A 12,839-nucleotide genomic window follows, 5' to 3' on the forward strand; every position below is an offset into this window, starting at 1 on the left:
CGCAGTCTGGGCTAAGCAATTTACATGTTAAATACAACAACACCTTAGCCCCTTGGGCTTAGTTGTTTAGCCCTGATATTTCTCTGGGCTTAACTTTTTGAAGGGTTTTAAATCTGTGCTACCAAACTAATTTTTTCATAAATTGTTTAGAATTTGTTAAAAAACGTGAAAACTCACGTTTGGAAGGACAAAATGTATTAAAATAGTTTTGCTAGCATACATTTTTGTATCTCTATGTAAAACTTACATGAAAAATACAAGAAAATGACTAAAGCGAAAAATTATGACAACTCTAAATTTTTGTTGTGTCTGCTGTTTTCGGAACATTCAATATACAGTGCTGCCAAGATTTCAGGTTAAGCCCCGAGGCGTTTTTTTTGTCCAGTTAAGACCGGTGGTAATAAAAAACACACCTTTTGTCTTTTCTTTTTCTAATTTGACATTTCTGAGCAGGGAAACAAAAAACATATGGTCACACACACTTAAACAAACACTATATGTGTTTCTTATTACCACCGGTCTTAACTGGACTTCTTTAATAAACAGTTATGATAGAAAGGAAAAAGACAATTGCTTAAAAGTTAAAAGCCCAATTAAGAATCTGAAATTTCAAACTGCTCCGCTTCAGAATTTCTTATGGTTACATAAGTGGTTTCGTAACGATTTACCTTGCAAGACTTGCATTAGATCCGAGTAACAATTTAGTTTTCAATGGAAGCTTTTTTTTGGCTTGTATAAGAAAAAGGACAGCCCAACTAACAATTTTGCTTCTATAAAGCTTTATAGAAGCAAAAGAAGCATGCATAAGCAAAATTGTTAGTTGGGAGGTCTTGTGCAAATTACAGCCCTATATTCTATTCTGGCAAAAACCTTACAAGTCACAAGAACCTCATAGGATGAGCTGACTTTGATTTTGTGAGGTTTTCACATCACACAAAATTTCGAATTTGTGATATCTGCTCTGAAGGAGGTCACAACTCACAAATTGGACTTTTGTTAGAAGAAAATCTAAGCTGTTCCGACGGGTTTCCTAATATTGGCAATTTTTGAGCTTTAGTTACTCTACTATAATCTATAATCTAATGTGAAATTATTAAAGTAAAATGTAAAGTATTTTAAAACCATCAATAAATTTCTTATATTTTTACTTCCATTTTTTGCCTATTGGTGTTCAACTTTGTGGAATTACCTTGCAGTGTCAATATAGGATGTTCGTTTGCTTTGGGAGACTCTTTGAGTGATGTTTTTTTTTACTGTCTATCGGTGGACCGTTCTCCAGCAAATTCTTAGAACTAATTGTGTTTGAAACAAGCAGTTTTAGGTCTCTTTTTTTATGATAGAGTAACTCATTTGTGAGATATGACAGGATTGGAAAGTGAACTAAAGGGGGGATTTTCCTGGACCAACAAAAGGCATTAAGCGAAGGAGGTTCTTAATATTTTCAGAAAAACAGAATAGGCGATTATAAAAACAAAGAAAAAAATTACAAACCAAGTTGAAACTCTTACCTCATCAAAAGTAGAATGCAAATAATGATTCAATGCTGCTATAAATGCTCCTGGCGCCTCACACAAATGCAAGCTATTCAATTTGCCATCTTTGACCATTTTGTATTGATGCAAACATTCAAACAATTTGCACCATGCAACTGTTACGAATTCAGCTTGAATGTCATTCTTGAGTTTCCATGGAATCTCTCCCGATGGATCCTTCTTTCTCGTATGAACACTCCAATCTTCCAGAACGTAGTCATTCAATTTACTTTTTGTTGCATTCAAATCATATTTAAGTTGTTGCAGATTATCGAATTGATAAAACTCTTTGAATAACTCATCGACTGGCGGAAGTGTCCAGCCGGGTGCTTTGGAATATTTATATTTTTTTTCGAAGATGTATTGATGTTTTTCAATTGGATTTCTTCCTCCACTGACTGTACAATGGTTGGGTGGTGAGTTTGGTTGGAGTTGGATTTGATTTTGTAAATTATCTGGACAGGATAGCATTGTGGAGTTTTTTGTTTTTAGTTAAATGATATTCTCATGGTTTAAATAAAAGCAAAATTTGAATTTAAAAATTCACAAAATGTTTAAAAAATTGTTTGAGCAGGGAAAAAATTGCGTTGCTTTTATATTAGGTCTGTTTGGGTACTGCCTAAAACAGAAATATTTCAACTTTTTTCAACTTTTTTAACCCAATTCCTGTTTGGGTACTCTGAAATTGTACATTTTTTCACAAAAAAGATGGCCGCGAGAGAGAAAAAAATTTCCCCTTCTTGCGAATTTCTGCCCAAAAAATTTCATCGAACAAAAATCTGAAATCTGTCAAAAGGTAGTGCTTTCTCTGTTTTTTTTATTTGTTCTTGTCGCACAACAAAGAAAACAAACTACAAACATGGTGGCGTGGATTTTTTTTTGTTTTTTTTTTATTTATTTCGTTTTAGTGATATAATGCTCAAAACAAATTAATATTTTTTGAACAAAATAATAAAAAAAGTGTTTCAAAAATAAAACAAAGTTTTTTTTAATATTATTCATTTCTTTTTTTTTTAATTTGTGTTTACATTTTTTAATGAACAAAACAAAGTACAAACATGGCGATGTGGCTATGTTTTGTGTTTTTATTTTTATTTTTTGTGTTTTAATGGTTAAGAAGTGCTTTATTTTATAAATGATTTATGAAAAAATGAATAAAAAAAAGTGTTTGTAAAACAAAACAAAATGTTTTGATATTTTTCCTTTCTTTATTTTTTTTTCAATTGGTGTTGTTGTTTACATTTTTGTTGTTGTAGAAAAAGTAGCAGAAAATTTGTGCCAAAAGCGTTTGGGTACTTTTACACAATTTTTCTTTCTCTGAGAGAATTTCATCCCCACTCCTTAAAATTTGACAGGTTTCATATTTTTGTGCAAAAAGAACCCAAACAGACCTATTTTTTGTTTTTTATTTTGACAGCGACAGCCGGTGGGGTGAGTTCAGAAAAAATCTTTTCATAAGTGCTGCCAAATTTTTCATTGTTTTCAAAAATAAATCCTTATGCCTTTAACACAATAGGTCTGTTCGGTGTTTTCCCGCTCCAGGGCACTCCGAGTCATGTCAATCAACTCTCAAAAAAAAAATCAGAGTTTCTCGAATCGAACACCTAAGAGCTTTAGTTTCTGGTTTGACATTTTTTTTCTTTATTTAGTTTCTTATTTCATGAATTTCGTGAAAAATCTCATATTTACCACACAAATTTTGTATCGACAAACTACAAATTACTTTTCTCACTCTAAACAATTTTTTTTTCTTAAATGACAACTACAGCTGATTTGATTTTGATAACTCTGAATTCAGCGCTCTTACAAAATAGCCAGAGTTGTTCAGGGTGCGCTCAGAGCGAACTTCGAACACAGAGGAAATAATTCTGGTTGAAAAATTAGCTACAAAAAAAGCTTGACAACGAATTCCACACCGGAAGGGTATTCCAAAAACTATCCTTAGGTGTGTTTTTTATTACAACCGGTCTTAACTGGATAAAAAAAACGCAGTCTGGGCTAAGCAATTTACATGTTAAATACAACAACACCTTAGCCCCTTGGGCTTAGTTGTTTAGCCCTGATATTTCTCTGGGCTTAACTTTTTGAAGGGTTTTAAATCTGTGCTACCAAACTAATTTTTTCATAAATTGTTTAGAATTTGTTAAAAAACGTGAAAACTCACGTTTGGAAGGACAAAATGTATTAAAATAGTTTTGCTAGCATACATTTTTGTATCTCTATGTAAAACTTACATGAAAAATACAAGAAAATGACTAAAGCGAAAAATTATGACAACTCTAAATTTTTGTTGTGTCTGCTGTTTTCGGAACATTCAATATACAGTGCTGCCAAGATTTCAGGTTAAGCCCCGAGGCGTTTTTTTTTGTCCAGTTAAGACCGGTGGTAATAAAAAACACACCTTTTGTCTTTTCTTTTTCTAATTTGACATTTCTGAGCAGGGAAACAAAAAACATATGGTCACACACACTTAAACAAACACTATATGTGTTTCTTATTACCACCGGTCTTAACTGGACTTCTTTAATAAACAGTTATGATAGAAAGGAAAAAGACAATTGCTTAAAAGTTAAAAGCCCAATTAAGAATCTGAAATTTCAAACTGCTCCGCTTCAGAATTTCTTATGGTTACATAAGTGGTTTCGTAACGATTTACCTTGCAAGACTTGCATTAGATCCGAGTAACAATTTAGTTTTCAATGGAAGCTTTTTTTTGGCTTGTATAAGAAAAAGGACAGCCCAACTAACAATTTTGCTTCTATAAAGCTTTATAGAAGCAAAAGAAGCATGCATAAGCAAAATTGTTAGTTGGGAGGTCTTGTGCAAATTACAGCCCTATATTCTATTCTGGCAAAAACCTTACAAGTCACAAGAACCTCATAGGATGAGCTGACTTTGATTTTGTGAGGTTTTCACATCACACAAAATTTCGAATTTGTGATATCTGCTCTGAAGGAGGTCACAACTCACAAATTGGACTTTTGTTAGAAAGAAGTTTGTAAGAAATAAATCCTTACAAAATCGAGTTATGATCACTTTCTGAGGTTTTAGTGTCTTGTCAGATATGCCAGAATAGGACTGTTTTTCATGAATTTCAGCAGAGTTGTGGGTCAGATTCAGCTAGAAAATCACATATTTGATACTTATGGTGTTTTCGTTAGGTAAAAAATCAATTTATTTTTTGATCTAAATCGGTAAAAAAAACAATTTTTGATCTGTTCAACTACAATTAAGTAATCGCAACAACAGTTTTTTGACATATTTAGATCAAAAATTAAATTGATTTACTTACCAAATGAAAACACTATTACTGTAGGCATGTTTTCTATAAAAGGTGTGTTTTTTATTACAACCGGTCTTATACTACGTTTCCACCTACCCTAAATCCGAGATTTAGCTAAGTAGATTTAGAATAAATCTCGAGATTTATTTTAAATCTACTTCGCTAAATCTCAGATTTGAGTTCAGCTAGCCTAAATCTAAGATTTTCACCTACTTTCAATCCGAGATTTAGAATAAAACTCGAGATTTGTGCTAAATCTACTTAGCTAAATCTCGGATTTAGGATAGGTGGAAACGTAGTATAAATTGGACAAAAAAAACGCAGTCTGGGCTAAGCAATTAACATGTTAAATACAACAACACCTTAGCCCCTTGAGCTTAGTTGTTTAGCCCGGAGATTTCTCTGGGCTTAACTTTTTGAACAGTTTTAAATCTGTGCTACCAAACTATTTCTTTCATAAATTGTTTAGAATTTGTTAACAAGCGTGAAAAATGACTTTTGAAATGACGAAATGTATTTAACTAGATAACATTTTTGTATTTCTTTGTCAAACCAACATGAAAAATACAAGAAAAACCCGAAAGCGCAAAATATTACAACTCTAAATTTTTGTTGTGTCTGCTGTTTTTGGAACATTCAATGTACAGTGCTGCCAAGATTTTAGGTTAAGCCCCGATGCGTTTTTTTTTGTCCAGTTAAGCCCGGTGGTAATAAAAAACACACCTAATATTTCACATGACGAGACAAAAGTCAAGAAAAACGGAGATCTGTGTACTAGGCTTTAAACTAAAATGACCTGACTTGGGTGCTGACGATAATTAAAAGAAAATTAAATTTTCTTTCGGTATATTTTATCATAACATTGTTAAATTTACTAGAAAAAAAAATAAGGAAAGTAGTCATCCCTGCGTTATTTTTTACTTGCGATATTGGCAAGTTTAGGATTCTAAAAAAAAATCGAACTCGAGATAACAATTTTACATGACATTACGATGGTGGAGAATGCCAAAAAAGTGGGTTCGGCAATTCTGGCTGTTCGTTTGTGTGTACCTCGAGCTACAGCCTAAGCTAATGAAGCGATTTTCTTCAAACTTGGTAGTTCATACAGATATGAACGTTATTGATCGAGTTTCCATCTTCATTCTGATTTATTATCTCTTTAATTTTCATTATTATCAGATGAAGTCATTCACACACTCAAACATTTAGCACAAGGACTAACAAGTTCAATTTCCCTTACAACAGTATCACATACACCTCCTTACATACTTTGTATTTGAATTTCTTGTCAAAACACATCTTCCTTAAACTTTTTTCCACATACAAAAGACATTGGGATAACATAAAGTCGTTGAACAATAATATCTCCTACAAGCTCATAAATTAGAACCACTTTTTCACCCCAACACTGAGTATAGCTCATCGCGAGAATCGTAAATAACTTCCGCGCAGACATTCCACTTACATCGTTCCATAATGTTTAACGAAATACTTTTAGTTTTATAGTCCTTGTTGTAATTTTCATCGTTAAATTTGTACGTTTGCCAAAAAAAACATTTGTGGGATTATACACCTTTTTCTTATTGCTTCCATTTACCTTGCTATATAGATTGTTAAAGATTGAGTCAGTTTCTTAAAAACAAGCAGTAAACAACATCGTTAGAGAAAAAGCATCCCCATTAACTGCGAAAGAAACACATAAAATACTAGTCACTTTGGCGCGTAGCTATATACTGTTATTATTCAACGACTATTTTCCCTACAAAGTTAGTTTGATTGCTCTCTTCTGCTTCAGTAATAACCTTTTAACCATCACGAAATAATAGGTATAAGCCAAAAACCACTAAGAAGGGAGTATTAGTAGACACTCACCTGCTTTTATATCTTATATTCTTGGCGACAGTCTTGTTTTCATTTAAGTTTTTTAGAGCACTTCCTAATAAAAACCCTTTCCTTCTTCTCATTTAAATAACTTGAAGATGTAGATGAATAAGCTAACAAGATTAAATTAAAAACTTTTGTTGGTGTTTCGAATTCGAATTCCAAATTTCATATTTAAAAGAAAATTTAGCAAATTATGTAGATTCGAATATTAAGCAGCTTTTATGACGGAAGAGTCTACTTGTCACACCGCGTTACAGTATTGAATATCAACATTCAGACATATTATTTGGAAAAAAAAAATTACAAAGTTTTACACCCACTTTTATATGTTATAAACATTTTATTTCCCATTCAAAAATCAGGTCTCAATATTTTGTCACACCCGTAACGCACCTGGAACATAAGAAAAACAAAACTTACATTTAGTTTGCCTCAAACATGGACCAATCCAAACCAGGAAACCAGGGACCCTTGTCAACCATCCGCTTGTAGAAGTTTAAAGTTAATAATGAATAATAATAATGTTTAAAAAATTCATGATATTATGAGTAAAAGTGTCACACCCGTAACGATGCAAGCTCGTTGTTTAAATAAATATTGAAAAATGCTAAGTAATTTTTTTCCAAAATAAGTGATGGGTTGCTAGTTTGCTATGTATGCACAAATAGTAAATATATGGAAGTTCAATGAAAAATATGGTAAAATGTAAGCAGCTTCATAAGAGACATTCCATCGTTACGGATGTAACATAAGTAAGGAGACAAGTTGATTTCTTTTTCAAATTATTTAATGTTTTCAGAAGTATTTTTTCTATATATAGATTTTTTATAACAGACAGACAAAGCATTCCCTTGCTTGAGATGTGTTCCGATGTGGTACTCAAAGTATATTGGTGGTGGGAATTTATAACAAAAAAGGTAGGTAACTCAAGAAGGATTAGGGAAATGAGCGAATAATCAAGGAGTTTTGGTATCGAAGAATCTTAAATTGCAAATTACCAAAAGCCAACCTTTACTCTGATTACACAAAATGTTGTTCGATTTGGGAAGTTGAATTTGAAAAAAAAAGTTTTAAAATTGATTATTTTTAGAAAGGATAAAGTACCTAAGATGTATGTAAGTAGGATTGCTTTGGTACTAAGGCAGATTTAAAAGTTTATTTGCTTAACGTTACAAGTTTGTAGGTTTGACAACTTGATTGCATTTACATGGAACCAGCGAATAAATCGAATGTAAAAGTTTCATCCCCAAGGGCAAGGGGGTGTGTATATAAGAAGTTGACATAGAATAGACGAACATTTTTAGGAGTCTTATATATATGTAAATTATATAGCTTCTTGTTCTTTATTTATAGATACAGATACATATATGTTAAAATATAAAAGGTTTTCCAAAAAAAAATAAATACATTTTTTGGTTTTATTCTATGAAGTAAACTATACCTATTCATTTTGGTTTTGAAAAAAAAATGTAATCTGATTTTTTCTTTTATGAAATCAAATTGAAAGAACATTCGATTGATGGATCCCCTCTCACCGCGCTTCTTCCTCATCACCCATCAATTTTTTGAATCGATTTATTTCAATTAATTTAGTTGATAGCGAATAAGTTTAAGAGCAAAAACTATTAACCTCAAGGCTTTGAAGGATTTATGTCAAAGATTACACACTCTGTAGTTACTGCTTTAGAAGGTAGATGGCGGAAAAGTTTCCTAAATTCGTCTTTTTTTTTTTTAAGTTTTAACATTAACGATATAATTTGAAGAATGATGGAGATTTTCTAGAACTACTCTTAAGTAATTGTTATCCGGACCGGGCTCACTAAATTCCGGAAGACAACGTTACGACCGCATGCATCCCAAAACCCAAACTCTACACACAGAAAACATATCGGAGATAAAATAAAAATAATACGTAATAGATGGTCAACAAATCTGTATCTTAATTGGATACTATACTCGTATATAGCAACATAATAATTGATGCTCAGAAATGTAAATTGGTTTACCTAATCACCCAGAAACCATCCATAACAATTGTCATCTTTTGTTTTTTGTAAGTATTCAACAATATTGTTTTCGTATTTTATTGAGAAAATATTTTTTCCCGGATATAATATTGATTCATTAAGCTGCTTAATATTGGAAAATACCATTTAATACATCAAACATTTTTATAAGGAAATTAATCGCAAAACATTAACATCATCTGGCATCATCTGCTATAATTTGTGATAAAAGTGGATGAAATATACACAATTTATAGGCCTTTTCATCTTCTATTGTTATTATTTTTTTTTGTTGGTGAAATGAAGAACAGGGATGTATTTGTTGGGAACACTTTTGTGTTTAATTTTGTCTTTCAAAGGTATTTATAAAGAAGGATTCCCATGTTTTGATGTTATGTTGAACCTATAGTTCTTGAACGTATTAATGTTGAACAGCGAGTCATTCTGATATCATAACGACCGTAGGGCTCTCTTGGGGTAAAAAAAAGTTTAACAAAACGTATTTGAACTACACTAGCCCAAAAAATTAAGGGAACAAAAAAAAAATCGTGATTTTTTTTAGTGATTTTTCGTGATGATCGCATCATGACAAAATAAAAAGCATGTGAAAGCTCTATTCTTCTAATTTTAGGTTTAAATGTTTAAATATTTTCTTTCTAACGGTAAAATAGCTAAATTGTTGGAGCTGTTCAAAAACCAACATTTTCCAATTTTTTTTTTACTTTTCTACTAAGAAAGTGGTAAAATTTTTTCTGATAAAATGATTATTATTTTCAGAAAGGCTATTTATTTGGCTTTCAGATTCATTTTGTTTTAAACTTTTACGATTTTTTTTAAACTGCAATATCAGTCATCAAACCAAAAACCATACTTTTGACTTTGACTATCAATATCTCGACAACGGATCACTGTACAGAATATTCAAGGACACATTTAAAAACTTCATTCAATTCTCTACAAAGGAATTAAGTTTGCTTTGTTAAACAAAATGTTTTCTTATTTTTAAAATTTATTTTAGAAAAGCTATCAAAATAGGCATTTTTACGGTTTTATTTTTAGAAAATTTACCGCTGTTTTATTTCTTTGGGTGATAAGATTAAACTGAGGCTTAATTATTGAAGCTTAATATACCTGTAATTAGTATGCAAAGTTTCAGACTTATTCATCAAGCGGTTTTTCTGTTGTGAGGGTTTGAACTTTTGAGATGAAATAAAACACCTTGTAACTTTTTTATGAGCAAAATCAAATTCTTTTGAGTTTATTTGATAATTTTATTGAAAAATATCGTTTAAATTTAAGATAAGCCAAGGAAAAACAAAAAATTTTCAAAATTAGGAAAAGTATCCAAAAATGGTAGGTATAAAAAGCTTTTTTTTCAAAATTTAATTTTTTTTTAAACTTTTAATTTTTCCTTGGTTTTTATGCTGAATCTAATGACATAAAAATAAAGTCAATACAGTTGTTCCAAGAAAAGTTATAGAAGGTTAAAAACAAGGGCAATTGTTTTTTGACTTCAACAGGTAAAATATAATCGAAACCGATGTGAAAAACATGCTACACTAATGAAATTTGGGATGAAGGTTTAAAATATAGCAGGGACCAAGGATTAATAATGTTCTTAAAAAAGTTTTGGTGAAAGGGTGTTTTTTTGATGGGTTGAATTGTGTGTGAGAAAGGTGTCATAACAGCTGACATACATTTTTTTAATTTTTTAAGCTTGGTGAAAAAGTTATGTCTGTTATAAGAACTAAGAATCAACAGAGTCTAGAAAATTATCTTGATTGAAAGGGTGTTTTTTTTTTTTGAAGAAATGATGAAATTCGGAATTACCTAGTATCACAAAATTGTTACACCCATGAAAATTGGTAAAAATGTTTCATTTATAACAGAAACTAAGAATCTGAGTAGTCAAAAACAATATTTTAGGTGAAAGGGTGTTTTTTTTTTTGTTGAGAAATATGAAAAATCTGTAATAAGTCCGATAAAATCAATGGTATAAAAGGTACGCTTACGTACCTTTTATAGACTCTTTTGATCCTTGGTTCTTATCCCAAAAGCAAAATGTTTGCAAAGTTCCATGAATGTAACAATTTTGTTGTTTTTTACCTGGACTGTATTAGAAATTTGATGAAATGCCAATTTCGCATATAGGCAAATATAAACAATTGACAATACTTCTTAGAAAACTCTAGCAATAGCCATTTGTATTAAGATAGTTGGATGAATTACTGTCTTTGAAGACAAATCCGTTCCTTTAACCACACACGTCCAAGAAAGAAATAATAACAAAAAATGAAACAAATTGACTTGAAGAAACTACAAAACCATTAGAAGACCTACAGACCTACTCATCCTCTTTGATTTCATACAAATGACAGCATTAAGGACAAATAACATTTCATTGTATTCATCTTAAAGTGTGGAACTATTTGCCATATTGACATTTATATGTCAATTACAGATGAATCTTGCCTGTAGCGTCTTTTTTTTTTACTTATGGCTTTTGCCATTTGATAAAATAACTTTTTTCATTAAAAGGACGAAATAGAAGGATGTATGTTATTTTTTGGTTGGGTAAAACAAAACAAAAAAGACATTAGGATATCTGTGAAATTCTGATAAATTGAATTTCTTTCATCACGAATTCTGAATATAATCAGATGATGTGATTCATTTTCTTGATTTCGAAACAAAAAATTAATAAAATTCCGATTTAATCATTTGCCAAAAAAAAAAAAAATATAAACCAAATAAATCCTTTCTCTTTTGTCTTTTTAAGAACATTTTTCACTTAATTACAAAAAACATCTTACATAACAGCTATATGTCAGCGCAATTGCGCTATTGTTTCTATTGTTTTAATAAGCCACTTCTGCTCAATCCTCTAGAAACTACATTATTTTTTAATTAACTCACCCATTACCCAAGGTATTGCCTCGGACTTCTATATGTATAATAAACTTACTTTAATAGCTTGTCGGATGGAAGGAATTCTTATAAGAAATCGTCGCGTGGTCGTCCGTTTGGTTATGTCGGTCGTCTTTGTCGTCATTGTGCCATTGTTGTTGTCGTCTTCTATCGTAGGTTGATCCTTAAGTTTTCACTGTCGTCATATCGTCTTCGTGTGTTGGTTGTCGTCCATTACCACCAATTTCACTCTTATCGATTCATTTTCTACTCTTCAGCTTGAGAGAGAGTAGAAGTTTTCTTTCGTTTATTTTCTAATTACCGCTATTAGTCCTTAAGGATGAACAAACGGCCAATCTATTCGAACTTTAATTATTTTCACTCGAAAGAAAATTGAAGAAAAAAAAATGAAGGAAAAAAATGTTTTTCAATTTCTTTTGTTTTTTTTTAAAAGTTTTCTTTAGAGAGAAAAACAAAAAAAAAAAAAGGAAAAAAAGGCTTGATGGTAGGGTTCTTATTGGAAAATTATCGTACTTTGCACGTTTGTATGACATAATTAGGGATGACTGCATTCGGCTTTTCATTTTATATTACTTTTTTTTTCAATACCCTCAAATAGATTTTGATACCAGACATCAGATTAAAAATATTTTATAACGAAATAAAAGTTAAAAAAAAAAATGTTACACATACGCCACAGTGACCGCTTAAGTTTTTTCTTTGTAAATCGACACAAAATTGGTTACAGTTTTACTCTTCTTATAAAAAAAAATAACTATGTTGCCATGAAAAGCGTCAATCCAATAACTGAAGTTCTTAACTTAAATTTCATGAAAAGCGACTATCGGAGTGCCGAACTGATAGTAAGTAGATTTACAATAAATTTTAACTTTCAAAAAAAGATGATTTTTTTGTGTTTTGTCATTTCATCATTACTTTAAGCTAACCTAAGCTTATGATTCTACCTATTACAACCGAAATTTTTTTAATATCGTAATTTTTTTTTTGAGAAAAATTGTGATTTGAAATGGTTGTCACCGTTATGATTTGACTTGAAAATAAAAAAAAACTTCAACAGTCGGAATAAGTATTTTGACCAAATGAACATTTCTCGATGTGATGAGAATAATCTGTAACGGTTAAAAATAAAAGATCCAAGTAAACGGTCATTTAATAGGTTTGTTATGATGAATCTGATGATGGTCAAAAAGTCAGTCATATGGGTGG

General features: G+C 30.9%; 1 protein-coding gene across 1 annotated transcript; it reads right to left on the reverse strand.

Moving 5' to 3' along the window:
- Positions 1-1,307: 1,307 nt before the first annotated feature.
- Positions 1,308-2,078, reverse strand: LOC129905796 (cap-specific mRNA (nucleoside-2'-O-)-methyltransferase 2-like). Its single transcript, XM_055981362.1, has one exon. It carries the CDS (start codon positions 2,001-2,003, stop codon positions 1,416-1,418), a length of 588 nt encoding a protein of 195 aa, XP_055837337.1. The 5' UTR covers positions 2,004-2,078; the 3' UTR covers positions 1,308-1,415.
- Positions 2,079-12,839: the final 10,761 nt, after the last annotated feature.

Source organism: Episyrphus balteatus, chromosome 1, assembly GCF_945859705.1.
Source record: "Episyrphus balteatus chromosome 1, idEpiBalt1.1, whole genome shotgun sequence".
NCBI classification, from domain to species: domain Eukaryota; kingdom Metazoa; phylum Arthropoda; class Insecta; order Diptera; family Syrphidae; genus Episyrphus; species Episyrphus balteatus.